At 39.3% G+C, this 16,245-nt stretch overlaps 1 protein-coding gene across 2 annotated transcripts in view; it reads left to right on the top strand.

Annotated features, from left to right (window-relative positions):
* The window catches only part of LOC128732916 (transcription elongation factor SPT6), a 298,517-nt gene that overhangs the window by 235,485 nt on the left and 46,787 nt on the right, over positions 1-16,245 (top strand). For both annotated transcript variants that reach the window (XM_053826368.1, XM_053826367.1), the window contains exon 9: positions 15,590-15,906. In XM_053826368.1, the coding sequence (XP_053682343.1) occupies positions 15,590-15,906 (317 nt within the window). The remainder of the gene's footprint in view (positions 1-15,589; positions 15,907-16,245) is intronic.

Consider the following 16,245-nt stretch of genomic DNA (forward strand, 5'->3'; position numbering starts at 1 on the left):
AAAATTTGCATATAGGGGTTTTTGGGGCCAGGGAAGGTTCTTATGATGGTTAGAGACCCCTTTCTCCACTAAGAGAGGGGGGCTCCCATACAAATGAAACACACATTCCTGCATAATTCGAGAACTAATCAAGCAAATCGAACAAAATTTTACATGTGGGTGTTTTTGGAGACAAGAATTTATTCTATGGTGAATTGAAACCCCTCACCACTTTCGAAGGGGGGGCTCCCATACAAATGAAATACAAATTTCCTCATAACTCGAAAACTAATTAATCAAATGGAATTTAGCATGCGGGTGTTTTTGCAGGCAGTTTTTTTTTCTACGATGAATTGAGAACTCTCTCCTCTTTAGGAGGGGAATAATGACCCCATTCCCTTTTAAGAGGGGGGGAGGGCTTCCATACAAATGAAATACAAATTTCCTCATAACTCGAGAACTAATCAAGCAAATGGAACCTATATTGGGCATGTGGGTGTTTTTGGAGGCATGAATTTTTTCTATGATGAACTACGACCCCTTACGTTTTTAGGAGGGGGAGCTCCCATACAAATGAAATATAAATTTCCTCACAACTCGAGAACTAATCAAGCAAATGGAACAAAATATGACGTGTAAGTGTTTTTGGAGACAAGGATATTTTCTATGGTGAATTGAATCCTCTCCCCGTTTCAGGAGGGGGGGGGGGGCTCCTATACAAATGAATTACAAATTTCCTCATTACTCGAGAACTAATCAATCAAATGGAACCATATTTGGCATGTGGGTGTTTTTGGAGGCATGAATTTTTTCTATGATGAATTAGGACCCCTCTCCTTTTTTAGAAGAGGGGGGCTCCCATACAAATGAAATACAAATTTCCTCATAACTCGAGAAGTAATCAAGCAAATGGAACCAAATTTGGCATGTACGGGGTTTTGGAGGCAGGAATTTTTTTAATGATGGCTTGAGACCCCTCACTCCTGTGGTAGGGGGATAAGGAATCTCATACAAATAAAACAGAAATTTTTGCGTAACTCAAAAACTAATCGAACTCGAGAAATTCGAGACTCTTTCATAAAACATTAATCAATAACAAGACCACCAAAAACTATCAATAGTAACATTAGATAATTCAGCGCGAGACGGCCACACGCCGCGAGTGTTGGCGACCTGCCGTCGGAAGCGCCGGCCACTGCGGCGGGCAGCCCCCCGTTGAGATCACCTCTAGCTAGGTTTATTTATTTTCCTAGATCTATTGACCTCTATTAGTTTCCTTCAGTTGGGTCACCCCTGCGAAATGGTACTTTCTATGAAAAGATTTTCCGTAAAATGTTAAATACATCCCGCGTAAGGTTTTTCTCGAAATGGTATTCTGCGAAACTCTATATTCCGCGTTATGGTCAACCGAGAATTGGTGTTCCGCAAAATGGTATTCGGCGAAATGGTTTGTAATGATGGCGAATTTTTAAATGCTATCCGCTATATTTTATCAGGCTAAGCAATGGAGGGAGTTGTATATTAATTTGTTTATTAAGACACCCATAAACTCCCCAGAAACTTGCAATACTCAAGATTGTGTCAAAGGTCATCCAAGATTCACGATTTATGTACAATACAGTTTAATTTGTGGCAATACAAAGTTTGTCGGGTCAGCTAGTTACAAATAAAAGGAAGACATTTTTTGATTGCTTTGAAATATTATACAAATTTGTCAGTAGAGTAGGGGGGGGGGGCATAAGTGCGTTGTTTGAAGTTGTCATCAATTTTCGTGAGATATAAAGAAGGACAACAACATAATATATTTTATAATGATGCAGTAACTCTATGTCTTCACATTCAACTATAAATCATCTGCGGTATTAGTGTTTTGCAAAATAAATTCTTCTTTCTTCTGATCAAGTGCAGATTCGCACTTTATGTTCAAGTGCAGATTCGCACTTTTACCCCACCAGCGGGGCAAAAGTTTGAATACCGCGGGGCAAAAGTTCGAAGCTAGAATCCATGAAATTAGCCCAGCAGTAGCTAACAAAACCATATTATCTTCAATCTGCGTTATGTTTTGGTAAGGAATATTCTCAATTTGCACCTTTTCTATTTTGCGCTGGTGTATTGCAGTCTCCGTTAGATCGAAACTTTTCCAAACCTTTGTTTTTTGTTTCATCAGCGGAAACACATTGTTTTTCTTCGGCCAACATCTGTAGAGCACACAGTTTTCTGCAGATCTTTCATTTCTAGTATCTGTAATATAGTGCCTAAAGCTGTATATAATTAGCTATACATTTTTGTCTCGTCCATGACTCGTACTTTTGCCCCGTCCGTGAATCGAACTTTTACCCCGCTAGGCGCTTGACGGGGTTAGATAGAATTACGGAAAAGCGAAATATATTTTGTAAATTATTTTCGCCGTATTTTCAAAACAGATATCTGAGTGATGTGAAACGCTGCTACAAATTTTCAACAAGTAATATCCTCCTGTTAATATCGTATTTGCCGTATAACGAAAAATTACATCAAACCCGCCCTAAAATAACATTTGCACATAACTCAGCAACTATACTTCGTTAGCAACCAAAGTTTACGTTAGATTCAAGCTGTCAAAGTAGTCACCCATCCATGCCAATGTAGAAAATTTACTCGGAATCTGCACCGATAAATCATTGAATCGCACTTTTACCCGCATCGCACTTTTACCCCTCCTTACTCTATATTACATAGCCATGCATATGTATTGATGATAACTACCATAGTGTTATTAAAGTTGAATTATGTTCCGAAGGTGTGTCGAATTCTAACTCAAATGAAAAATGAGATGGTATAACAAAGGTTCCTTTCACTAATAGGTTGATTAAATCGGGTTTTTTTTATTGTTCTCAAATGTTCTGCAATATTTTATTCAGTATGTTAAAATCCACTTGGAAGATTGTTTATTGCTAAGGCGCATATGGATGTAACAAACACAACGTTAAAAAACAGTAGAATTAAGTTTCGAAGACGTGTAGATTTCTATATAAAAAGGCTCATATGACCATTTCCAAAAAACGCTAAAAAAGTCATTTTTAAATCGCCTAATTTTGATTGGAATGATTCCATGACAACGCGGATAGTTTAGAAAGGGGTGGGAGGTATGAAAATGTCCGCTTGTCCACATTAGGGGGAGGAGGTATGGAAAATCTCCACGTGGACAGATTTTTTTCATACAGAAAATAGAAATTAGAAAAAGAAATGTTGAATTAATTTGCATATTAGCAAAAACCATAAATCAATGTTTATTTTTAAACTCAAATAAAACTTCATCTTCTGAGGCATATGTTGCCGTAAACACATGCACCGAGCATTACAAGATTTTTTTTTGTTGGAAAGGTTAGTACACAGGGATGTTGATTGCCCAACCTGAATGTTGAAGCAATGCAATCTATTATTATTATTTCACAACCCTTTGCATTCTTTGGTAAATGATAACGCATGTATGCGTTTTGGCTCGATCTCACTTTAAAAGGTATCACAGATTTAAACCCACGAATATTCACCAGTCACGTGTCTCAGTTATCAATTAGGTCGCACTTGCACCGAATTTGGATTGCATTGCTTTAAAATCAAATACGGCTCAGCCCAAAAAGGACATCCATGGGCAACGCATTTCCAAAGGCATTCGCCGTTAGAAAATTTTAAGAACCACGTCGGAAAGGTCTTGTGCTGTGTTGAAACAAACGGCAAACCTGAGGTAGTCTGGTTGGACAAGGATATTCTTGACGGAGATGAATCGTCAAGCTGAAACGGCCTATCTTGTAGTCGAAATTTTTTCGTAGCAGCCATAATTAGTATGGATAACGTACCTATTGAAGTTTCCTTAATTTTTTTATTAATTACTTCATTTTCTTCAGGTTTTTTAATATTTACTGAAAGAATTAAGTTGAAAACAGAATGTAGTACCATGCATTCATATTTGTTGAATTATAGGTACCGCCATCCGGGGCGAGATTTTGCCAAAAAAGCATAGATTTTTGTTCTTTAGCTCAGTATACACACAATTTAGGAACTAAGTTGATTTCAAACCTGTCAATATATACTAAAGTGTTCAATTAACAACTACCATAGGGACGGTTTAGTTACAATGGAACCTAATTTTACTGCAAGTGCATGAACTTTGGCACAATCTCACCCCTTCTAGGGGGTGACATTGTGCCAAAAACATAAAGTTAGGATAAAAACCTAAACAGTGAACATTAGCATGTTTATAAACAATACACATAAATATCAGTATAAAGTAGTTCATATGAGGCTGTCCATGAACTAAGTGAGCTATTAGAGGCAGGGGGTCGGCCAAAAACAACGCATCATACAAAAAGTATGAACGAAAATAACCCGGGGAGGTCTGAAATAACTAAAAATGAGTTCGTAGTCAATGGACAGCCTTTATATAGTCAGTAGCGTTTCTAGGGTTAACAAGGGGGATATATATGAAGGGGTGTATCGTAAGGTGACATACCTATTTGAGCATTTAACAAAAGCAACTATTACTTCGTTCGAGAACCCGCGACCGCAGAACATGTGGCATATTCCGCCCCCCTCTCCCTCCTTGAAACTAGCAGTTTATACACGGTATAATATATTCGTCTTATATTAGAGTGTTTATTCAAAGTATCTGAAATTTCCAGAGAAAAAGTAAAAATTAGTTTAAATTATTTAGCAGACCTACGATGCTGTTTGCTCCAAAATGGATGATGCAATCTAATCTGTCGAAATATTGTGCTCAATAGTAGAGAATATGAGTGTACTGACGTATTTTTGTTGTGTATGTGAAATCCACAAATTGGATCGATCATATGGCTTGGCACACTCTCACCCCCGTGAAACTCGAAAAGTACAAAGTTTCGAAAAATATTATTTTCGTAATCAAAACTTATCTTACGCATAACAACCTTTCAATACATTGTAAATGATTAGTTTATATATCTTCAAAATAGCAAGTTGATGCGATTTCTTGTTTGGGTTGGTTTATGCGGGACATTTTTTACAAGCGTTATTTCCGAGTATTTTTGATCGCGAACTTTGAAACCCTGTTTAGGCTGAATAGTTTGCTAATATTATCTGTGTTCCGTTCTAAGTTATGAATAAATATGTTATGTTCATCATCATTTTGAATTTAGGTCACCTGTTTCTATAGATATAATAAATTTTCACAAATAAACATTTTTGGTTTTTGGCACAATCTCGCCCCCGTGGCACAATCTCACCCCGGATGGCGGTACACAAGAAAATAAATGTCCACGTGGACAAATAGGGGAGGGGCGTAGGGGTAACAATGTCCACGATTGTTCACGGAGGGGGACAGGGGAGTTTATTTTTAATCATGTCATTTATTTGTACAGGCTCGTATACGGTAGCTTTAAGGAGGGGAGTTGAAAATTGATATTTTTCTGTTCGAGTGGTACTGGATCCAAGCAACAATGTGAGTTTTATTGTACATAGACTATTGTAGAACGAAGCGCTTGCATTGGTAAATTGTGCCATTGTAATTGTAGATAGACTTGTTTGACCAACGATACTAATTTTACGATACAATACTAGTTTTATTGTACTTTTATTGCAGCATATAGGACAAATTTTGGTCTAAAATGCCATCATAAGAGTGTAATAAAACCCAAATTGTTGCTTGGAGATGGCCCCTATTGTGAGGAAATTTGTATTTCATTTGTATGGGAGCCCCCTTCTCAGGGGGAGGGGTCGCTAACCATCATAAGAACCATCCCCAGCCCGAAAAACCCCTGCATGAAAATTTTCACGCTGATCGGTTCAGTAGTTTCCGAGTCTACAAGGGACATACAGATAGACAGACAGAAATTCATTTTCATAGTTATAGATTTTCTAAAAGCCAGGCTAAAAGCACTGAAGTCAGTTTCGTGTCGTTGTGTAAGTGCGCATCGTGTGCATTCTGGATATTGGGATTGATGTCAGGAGTCAGCTTCAACCTTATATATAGGCTAACCGACGCGCAAGGTGTCGACTTGATGTCATTTGTTATTTGTTTATTTGTTATTTGAAGGAGTACCGCAACGTCGTAGTAGAATTGTTTGGGAGAGGTGAGTTACCCGGCGACATATTTCGGCGGCTGAAATCCCACGGGGTGATGCGGAATTTCATCTATAACACCATCCGTCGGTATCGGGAGACGAGCTCGGCTTAGAACCGTGCTAGATTCGGGCGGCCGCGTTCGGCGAGGACGCCAGCAGCCATCGATGTGGTGAGAGAGCGGGTTCGTCGATAAATGAACCGCTCGATCTGGAACACCGCTGTTGACCTGGATGTGTCGATCGGGACTGCCCACACCATCATGGCGAAGGACCTGGGATGTAAGCCGTACAAGAAACGCAAGGTTCACGGGGTAATGGAGGCTACTACGAAGAGGCTGGACAGAGCAAAACTGATACTTTCACGGCACGCTGGTCAGGAGTTCGTGTTTTCTGATGAGACACTCTTCATCTTGCAACACGCGCAAAGCAAAGCAAAGCCTAGGTGCTACACTTCGTTATCGAAACTTGACCTTCTGTTTTTATACGCCAGACTTCGCAGCCACTTGTTAGAGTACAGGACAATTGCAAGGTCAGTTGCTTCGATCGTATTGACTCTAACAGCCTCTCCCAGCCGAGATTCGAACATACGACGACTGGCTTATTAGGCCAGCATTATACCTCGAAGCTAACTGAGAAGCGTGCATCAACCGCACAATGTCCAAAATAATCGGCCGTGGGCGCCGACGTTGGCCAGCATCCCCCCGTCTCACATAAACATCCCGCGGTTCCAGAGCGCCACGTCGGTGATGGTTTGGGAGGCCGTATCCAAGCGTGGGAAGCTTCCACTGGTGTTTATCGAGAAAAACGTGAAAATCAAGGCCGCCAACTATAAGATCGAGATTCTGGAGAAGGTTGCGGCCCCGGCACTTCGTGACCTCTACGGGAAAGATCATTACGTCTTTCAATAGGACGGCGCACCGGCCAACACGGCGCATATCGTTCAAGCGTGGTGTCGGGAAAATTTGACTGATTTTCTCGATAAGCCTCCCAGCTCCCCGGATTTTAATACACTGGATTTTTATGTATGGTCGTACATGCTGGCCAAGCAGAGCGAACATAAAGTGAGCACTATGGACCAATTTAAGAAGCTCATTTCCAAGATCTGGGACGAGATGCCCATGAACCAGGTGTTTGCCACGTGTGATTCTTTTGAGAAAAGTCTCAAGCTCGTCATAAAGCACAAAGGGGGGTGCTTCCATCAAATATGTCGTAAAGGTTCTCAATAAACACTGCTTCAATAAAAATTGACTCAGAAAAGGATACCTTATATTTTCATTTTTTAAAGTATATTCGAACTTATTGAACACCCTGTAAGCTGGTTTAGGAATGCATTCAATTGCTACAACAGGTGGCTAAAAAAAGCACAGTAAGTCTTTTTTGGGTGCCTGGGCACTGTGGAATTGAAGGCAATGAAAAAGCGGATCAATTGGCAAAAGCTGGATCAATAAAATCTTTCATTGGACCAGAACCATTCTGTGGAGCCTATACATGTACCCTCAGAATGGAATTGAATAACTGGAGAAAATCAATGACATATGGAATAGATGACGTGTGGGAAAATAATTTAACAGCTCGCCAATCAAAGCGATTTGTATTACCTAACAAAACAGTAACTCAGAAAGTTCTTAGTCTATCTAAAAAAGATTTACGTATCAACGTAGTCAACAAGTGGAAATCGCTCATATTAATAGTGATACGACACCGTGAGCTACAGCCAAAAGGGTCCCGCCACCATAGATCAAATAACTGGTCACAGTAGAGAATGTACCTAACTAACAGGAAAATAGTGGTATGCAGTTGACAAAGTTAGTTTACTTAAGGAGCTTGCTTACAACTACAGTTAAACCGAAAAAATAACTATTCTGGGTTATCATTTACTAAGCCGATTTTTGATAAAAAATTTTTTTCGAGATAACATCAGATCTCGACGTTTCATGCATTTTGAAGTCATTTGACTTCAAAAAAATTTTTCGAAAACCTCGATTTGACGTACCGCCATCCGGGGTGATATTGTGGCAAGGGGGTGAGATTGTGCCAAAAACGAAAAATGTTTATTTGTGAAAATTTATTATACAGGTATACCTCGATAGTACGTACCCTCGTTAGTACGTACCCTCGAAAGTACGTACCCTCCATAATACGTACATTTTGCCTCGATAGTACGTATCCTCGATAGTACGTATCCTCGATAGTACGTACATTTTGCCTCGATAGTACGTACACTTTCCAGCAACACTTTATTTGTTTCATTCCAAGTTTCACAAAGGGCAAAATCATTGATTTAAAAAAGTTAAAAAATACCCGATATATTAAATCAATACCACTAAAATACATATTTATTCAATAGTGCAAGCAAATTTGCAAATTTCATGCAATATTAAGCATAATACAACATTGTTTCAAAGCCTAAGATTGTGATTCGATAGTACGTACATTTCGGTAATACGTACGCTAAACGAAGCGAAGGTGTACGTACTATCGAGGTATACCTGTATCTATAGAAACTGGTGACCCAAATTCAAAATGATGATGAACATAACATATTTATTCATAACTTAGAATTTCCATTCTAACTGGAGAAAATCAATGACATATATGGTATATGCTATATGATATATGGGATAGATATCCCATAGACGTATGGGAAAATAATTTAACAGCTCGCCAATCGAAGCGATTTGTATAGATAATATTAGCAAACTATTTAGCCTAAACAGGGTTTCAAAGTTCGCGATCAAAAATACTCGGAAATAACACTTGTAAAAAATGTCCCGCATAAACCAACCCGAACAAGAAATCGCATTAACTTCCTATTTTGAAGGTATATACACTAATCATTTACAATGTATTGAAAAGTTATTATGCGTTGGATAAGTTTTGATAACGAAAATAATATTTTTCGAAGCTTTGTACTTTTTGAGCTTCACGGGGGCGAGATTGTGCCAAACCATAATGATCGATCCAATTTGTGGATTTCACATACACAACAAAAATACGTCAGTACACTCACATTCTTTACTATTGAGCACAATATTTCGACAGATTAGATTGCATCATCCATTTTGGAACAAACAGCAGGTCTGCTCAATAATTTAAACAAATTTTTACTTTTTATCTGGAAATTTCAGATACTTTGAATAAACACTCTAATATAAGACGAATATATTATACCGTGTATAACCTTCCAGTTTTAAGGAGGAAAGAGGGGGGTGGGCCACCTGTTCTGCGGCCGCGGGTTCTCGAACGACCTAATGGTTACTTTTGTTAAATGATCAAATAGGTATGCCCCCTTAGGATACACCCCTTCATATATCTCCCCCTTGTTAACCCTAGAAACGCTACTAGCTATATAAAGGCTGTCCATTGACTACGAACTCATTTTTAGTTATTTCAGACCTCTCCGGGTTATTTTTTTTAATTTGTTTATTCATTTTCGATATAATAAAAACATCGCACAGACATGTTACTTAGTACTAATAACCGCTAATCCTTAATCTAAACACATTTTTTGATATGCCAAAATCAAACAAATAATAAACTTTGTTAAAACGACTACAACAAACTTCCAGCGGGTTGTTATTTCCGTAGGCCGTGCGGTGAGTCGATCGTCGAAAGAACTCCGATTGGCGCATCACTCGTGACGGTGCGTTGAATCGTAGTTTTTCAAGAATAGCTGGACAGTCAATGCGATCTGCTAACACATCAAATATTATCATACGTTGGAGAAGTATTCGTCTACTTTCCAGCGTCGGTAGGTTGATCAGCATACACCGGTTTACATATGGTGGCAGGTTTGTTCGGTCTCTCCAATTAAGATTCCGCAAAGCGTATCGGATGAACTGCTTTTGTACTCGTTCGAGTCTGTTGACGTGAACAGCGTGATATGGTGCCCAAACTTGTACTCCATATTCGAGAACACTGCGTACGAGCGAGCAGTAAAGTGTTCTGAGGCTATAAACATCAACAAAGAAATTGGTGTTCCTCCTCAGAAAACCTAACATTGCATATGCCTTAGCTGTAACGGAAGAGATATGTTCCACAAATTTCAGTTTGCTGTCGATGAGAATCCCCAAATCCTTCACAACGCCTTTACGTTCTAGGCTTGTTGTCTCCATGATGTAATCAAAAACCATCGGCACACGTACCCTCGTGAATGAAATTATGCAACATTTGTTGACGTTAGCTTTCATCCCATTCACTCTACACCATTCAATGAGCGCGTCAATATCCATTTGGAGCGCACAGCAGTCTGTTAGTGTTGTGATTACACGGTAAAATTTGAGGTCATCAGCGTATAACAGTTCGGGGATTTCAATTTTCCGCAAAGATCGTTGATGAAAAGAACGAACAGCAAAGGTCCCAAGACACTGCCTTGAGGAACTCCGGACTGAATCTGGAACGGAGTAGAGCACGCCCCGCCAACTCTCACCGTTGAGCTACGCCCCGTCAGATACGACAGAATCCATTTTATCAGTCACTCAGGTAGTCCCATTCTCCTAAACTTTTCGACCGCCAGAGTATGTGGAACCTTGTCAAACGCCTTGGCAAAATCAGCATACACAGCGTCGATTTGTTGTCGTTTTTCGATTTTATCCACAATAGTCGAAACATAGCTTAGCAAGTTTGTAGTGGTCGAACGGTTTTTCATGAAGCCGTGTTGTTCTGCAGATATTATGGACTTGACAGATTGGTAGAGCGAATCGTGTACCATACTTTCAAGGACCTTTGGCAGACAGCTAAGAATGGAGATCCCACGGTAGTTCTCTACTTCGTTAAACGAACCCGATTTATAAATCGGTGTGATTGAAGCAGATTTCCAAATAGCTGGGAAGTGCCTCTCGCCAACTGAACGGTTGAACAGTATACTTACAGGATAAGCGAGAGCATTAGCACACTGTTTCACAAAGAGGGGAGGTAGTTGATCGGGGCCGGGTTTTGATCCATCGATGGATTGCAACTTCAATAGGACTTCGTGGGGCGAGAAATTCATCGGAAGCACGTTCACGTCGTAATGCGGAATGCTGCTCAGGTACGTTTCAGACAAAGGTGGTGAGTTATTACTTGACACACTTTGAAAGAAAGCCGAGAACATATTCGCTGATTCCTGCGGCGATGTGGCATTTAATCCCTGGTAGCGCATGTTTCGAGGTACCCCTTTCACTGCTTGTCGGTCCTTAACGTAGGTCCAGAATGACTTTGGATCCGCACTTACATTATCTTCTATACGATGAATGTAATCACGAAAACTTGAAGCGTTTAAAGAGTTGAATTAAGCCTCAATTTCACGCATTTCAATTTTTCGCGATTCACACCTGCACTTGAAGTAACGTTTCCTGGCTTTTCGAAGACGGTTACGAAGATTCCGAAGCTGCACGTTCCACCACGGTTGGTTGTTGTGAAATTTCCTTTTCCCTTTTCTGAGTGGTACATTTGCTCGAAATATTCGATACAGCTCATTGTAGAAGCATGTAACTGCATCATCAACTGAACCAATCGCCAATAATTGGTCCCAATGTATTTGCTGAATAAGCCCATTCATCAAAGACATATCACAACGGCGAAAATCAAACTGTTCAACTTCTTCTTCCTCATAAATGTGCTCAGCATTCAATTTTAAAACAATCGGCTTATGATGTCGGTCTATTCTCAGCAACGGTATCGGCGGTTCAAAAATTTCTACGCAGGCTGTACTGCTGGTAAAAACCAAGTCGAGTAATCTGCCATTGTCGTTAACATAATAATTCTGCTGTTGTAAACCCGTGATTAATAAAGATTGAACTAATGTCAACCCGGACTCGGCAGACGCATTCATCGGCAGAAAGCAATTCATTTCATCGTCATAATCCCATCGCACAGTGGCGCCAGTCAGAACAAAACTGAGACAAAACTAAAAAAGTTGGTAAAGTAGCATGGCACTTACATGTTTTATTTATAACGGTGAACCAAATTGACTACTTAAACTAAAAGTTTTCAAATATTAAAAGATTCTATAATTAGGGTGTCTCTAAAATGATTTTCTAAGAAAAGTTTTATAAGTATTTGAACTATTATTTTTATTTTGTTTTTTTGCAGTGGGATAATTAGGAGAAGTAGTAATGACCTTAAAACATTCAGCATCTCATAACATTGTGCCACATCTAAAAATAAATTTGAAATTTTAAAAACAGCACTTTCTCCAGCGAGTAATTATGTTTATTTACTAAAATTTGAATATCATCGAATCACTACGTTTCTTCTAATGTAGTACCTACCTTTAGCTGCTAAATGCTCAAGGATTTACTTGAAAAAATATCTATAATAGTATGGATAGAATAAATTACAAAGCGAAATTGCCTTAAAACACATGGTTCAATAAAATTCAACATTTTGGATCTTGGCGCAAATCTGCGCAAAATGCGGGTATAGTTTTTGGAAAGTAGACTAAATTCTACATAAAATATGAAAAAATGACGGTTACCTTAGGTTCCCAAAAAAAGATGCTCAACTTTGAAAATGCGAAGTCACATGTATGTCACTATTTAGAGATTTGAGGTAAATATATTTTAGAGTGTACTTGATTTTTGTCATTCTGCAAAATAAGATGCTAATCTGTAACCATTTCAATACCAAATCACGTTTCTTTTGTATGCAAATACCTAACAGAAGACGATTAAAAAGAGTTTTTCGAAACCTGCGCTGAATGAAAAATATGGATAGTTATCACACAAACCAAAGATTCAAAAAAATATACAAAATGCTGCAGTGCTCTGAAATTTTGGAATATAGTTATTTAGTCTGTCTACTTTCATAGAAAAATAATACTTCATAAAAAACTTTAACTCCATTTTGTGTGTTTTGTCCCATTATTTTCCACTGTGCATCGCAAGTGTGGAAGATTGTAATCACCTATCACAATTGTTTTATCCCGATCTTTTGCTAGCAGAGACAATTGTTGAGTGCACGCTGCATGTCGTTCGTACAGCACGGGATCAGAATTTGGAGGTAGATACACAGCGCAAATGAAAATGTTACCATCCTTCATCGCAATGCGGACAGCAGTTTGCTCTAGCACATCGGCTTCTGTAAAACTAACAGTTGTGCATTTTAAATTAGTTTTTACACCGATCAATACACCGCCAACTCGCTGGCATTGGCTGGTAGCAGAGTTTCGGTCGCAACGATAAAGTGTGTAATTATTGGTTAGCTCCGAATCAAGAATATCTTTCTTCAGCCAAGTTTCAGTAAAAACTATGGGCCCTATTCTGTAAGTCACATCGAGCAACTCGGCTCGACTCAGTCACTGTCGAGTGTCGAGTGCAAGAAAAACGGGCAGCATAGCGGCTTAATGCACGACCAAAACAAAGCTAGCTCAGGCGTCACTAGCTAACCGTTTAGTCACTAGCTTTTTGGCGGTGGACTCAGTCGAGTTACTCGACAAAATCGGGTCGCGTGTGACTTACATAATACCAAAACTCGACTAGTCGAGCAAAGTGACACTCGACGTGACTTACAGAATAGGGCCCTATAACATCATAATCGCACGAAGCGAGAGCTAGAAACAGTTCATTAGTTTTGGTTCGTAGCCCCCTAGTGTTTTGATAAAAAATTGTCAATGAACGAACGGTGCGAGTGTCGGGTGTGTGGCTATCAGCTGATATTTTTTTGCAAGTTCGATTTTGTTCCGTTGTTGAATCATTTATTAAAACGACGTTACTGTGTAGAGTCGTCGGTCGGGGTAGTGTGCGTGCGATACAAATTTCAGTGCGGTCATATGGTGGTAGTTTCTGCTTATTGCGATTGAATTCCACCCGGCGTGGATGGGAATCGAAAGAACGTGCGTGTACTAGCACTTCCGTGCGTGTACTTCCTTTCTGCCAGGTCGATCTGGACAAAGCTAAATCTTTTAAATCCATCTCGACACCAGCTTTGAAAGAAACAAACGTGAGTTCCTCCAGTGTTTTGTCTTTTGGAACCAGCTTAACCACGTCCACTGTTTTCTCTGTGTTGAGATTGTTTCGTACAAGTTTTTCGATCTGATTTACCGTTGCTTGAGGATCAAACCCGGATAAATACAACCAAAACAACTTCTCCTTTTTAGCCGCAGCCGCAGATAGCATCATCAGGCTGGATATCTCTTGTGCCTTCTGTGGCATTATCGCGCTGCTGTGACGGTTCGTCTGGAATTATTAATCGTGGCCGTTTGCGTGAGTTTGTCGTTATCGGAATTCGAGGAGTAGTGGGCATGGGAGTTCGCTGGAGAATTGTGTTTATTTTCGTATTGTTGAGTGCAATTTCTTTACGCAACTCATCCAGTACTTTGTTTTGATCGTCAACCATTGCCTGCATAGCGTTGTTAGTAGACGAAATGGCTTGACGAAAACGAGCGTTACTCATCATTTTCGTACAGGCATGGCACATCCAAAACAATTGTGAACTACCGGCGATAGCATGTCTTGTTAAAGAAGTTATACGAGCGCACTTCAGATGGAAAGCGGATTTACAGAAGCCATTGCAAACAATTTCGTCAGCTTCCACTAGATCACCGGCACAACCACAACAAATAGACTCCATTGCCTTTTCTACTCCTTCGCTATTCATTAGGAAAGCAGTGTAGTTTAATGCAGTTTTTTCACTTATAACTCCTTCAAAGCGTTGTACTCCAATAGATACCGATGAAGCGACGAAAGATGCGTTTGATACGTTATGCTCAGCACTAACAAAATCCGGGAAAAAGCAGAAAAACGTAGAGTTAGCAGTGATAGAAAACAACAACTAGCCAATTGCCTACCTCACACATACACATTTTCGTTCATACTTTTTGTATGATGCGTTGTTTTTGGCCGACCCCCTGTCCCTAATAGTTTATTTAGTTCATGGACGGCCCCATATGAACTACTTTATACTGATATTAACGTGTATTGTTTATAAACATGCTAATGTTCACTGTTTAGGTTTTTAGCCCAACTTTATGTTTTTGGCACAATGTCACCCCCTAGAAGGGGTGAGATTGTGCCAAAGTTCATGCACTTCCAGTAAAATTAGGTTTCATTGTAACTAAACCATCTCTACGGTAGTTGTTAATTGAACAATTTAGTATATATTGACAGGTTTGAAATCAACTTAGTTCCTAAATTGTGTGTATACTGAGCTAAAGAACAAAAATATATGCTTTTTTGGCACAATCTCGCCCCGGATGACGGTACCCCCCTTTGTGGTTTTTCAACTTGCGTACAAGTCAAACTTTGACGGCTGTTAATCAAGTCCTATTGAGCTGAAATTTTGCATAGTGTATTTTTTCATGGTAATGAACATTTTGCATGTTCTCCCGTTAAAATTCATTTTTATCGCACCCTAACACACACCACGTCTGTGGCTGCACCTAAGCGCCAAATAAAATATTGATATACCTACCCTATTTTCCGACAAAGAAGAATTGTACAACTTAGTACATTATTTGTTTGTTTATTGTTTAAAAAAATCATGCATTTCATTTGCATGATATATCACCAGTTAAAAAAACAATAAGTTTTAATCTTTTTATTCATACTTTTTTACAGCCCTATACTCCGAGTGGACAAACACCCTACATGACACCTTATCAGCAAACACCCCAATCTTCGATGACTCCAAATTGTGGTTTCGCAACTCCGTCAAGAAGCTCAGCCGCGTCCTACGTCCGTCCGTCGATGTATGGCACTGGAGCACCTACAAGTAAAACAGCATCTATATCTCCTTATTCGTCTGATAATGGCAACAGTCGGTTCAATTCACTACATACAGAGGATGATGTTTGGGACAAGGAAGACGTTGTTTGGACTTCGAAGAATACTAAAAACAATAAATTCAAAGATAATGGAAGGAATTCACCACAAAGGTATATTTTTGCATTTCTCTTAGAGTAGCATAGAGCATAGACACAAGATGAAATGAGTAAAAGGTTCAAGCACATCCTCTTCGATTTGAACAAAACTTTCAACATGAAGATACTGTTTTTTCAGTCAATTGACTTTAGCGAACCAGGACTTGTTTTAGCTATGGTGCAAAGCTAAAAGTTTCTTTCGCAGTATGTAAGTAGGTACCGGTCTTCACGGTTCACAATCTAATTTAAAAAAAAAATTCATCGACAAAAATTTAAAAAAAAATCGATTCGAATATTTTAGTTTTAAATAAGTGGAATAGTGTCGTTGTGCCGTACGATTTTTACCTTTGTTAT

The sequence above is a fragment of the Sabethes cyaneus genome, chromosome 1 (genome assembly GCF_943734655.1).
Source record: "Sabethes cyaneus chromosome 1, idSabCyanKW18_F2, whole genome shotgun sequence".
In the NCBI taxonomy this organism is placed as follows: Eukaryota; Metazoa; Arthropoda; class Insecta; order Diptera; family Culicidae; genus Sabethes; species Sabethes cyaneus.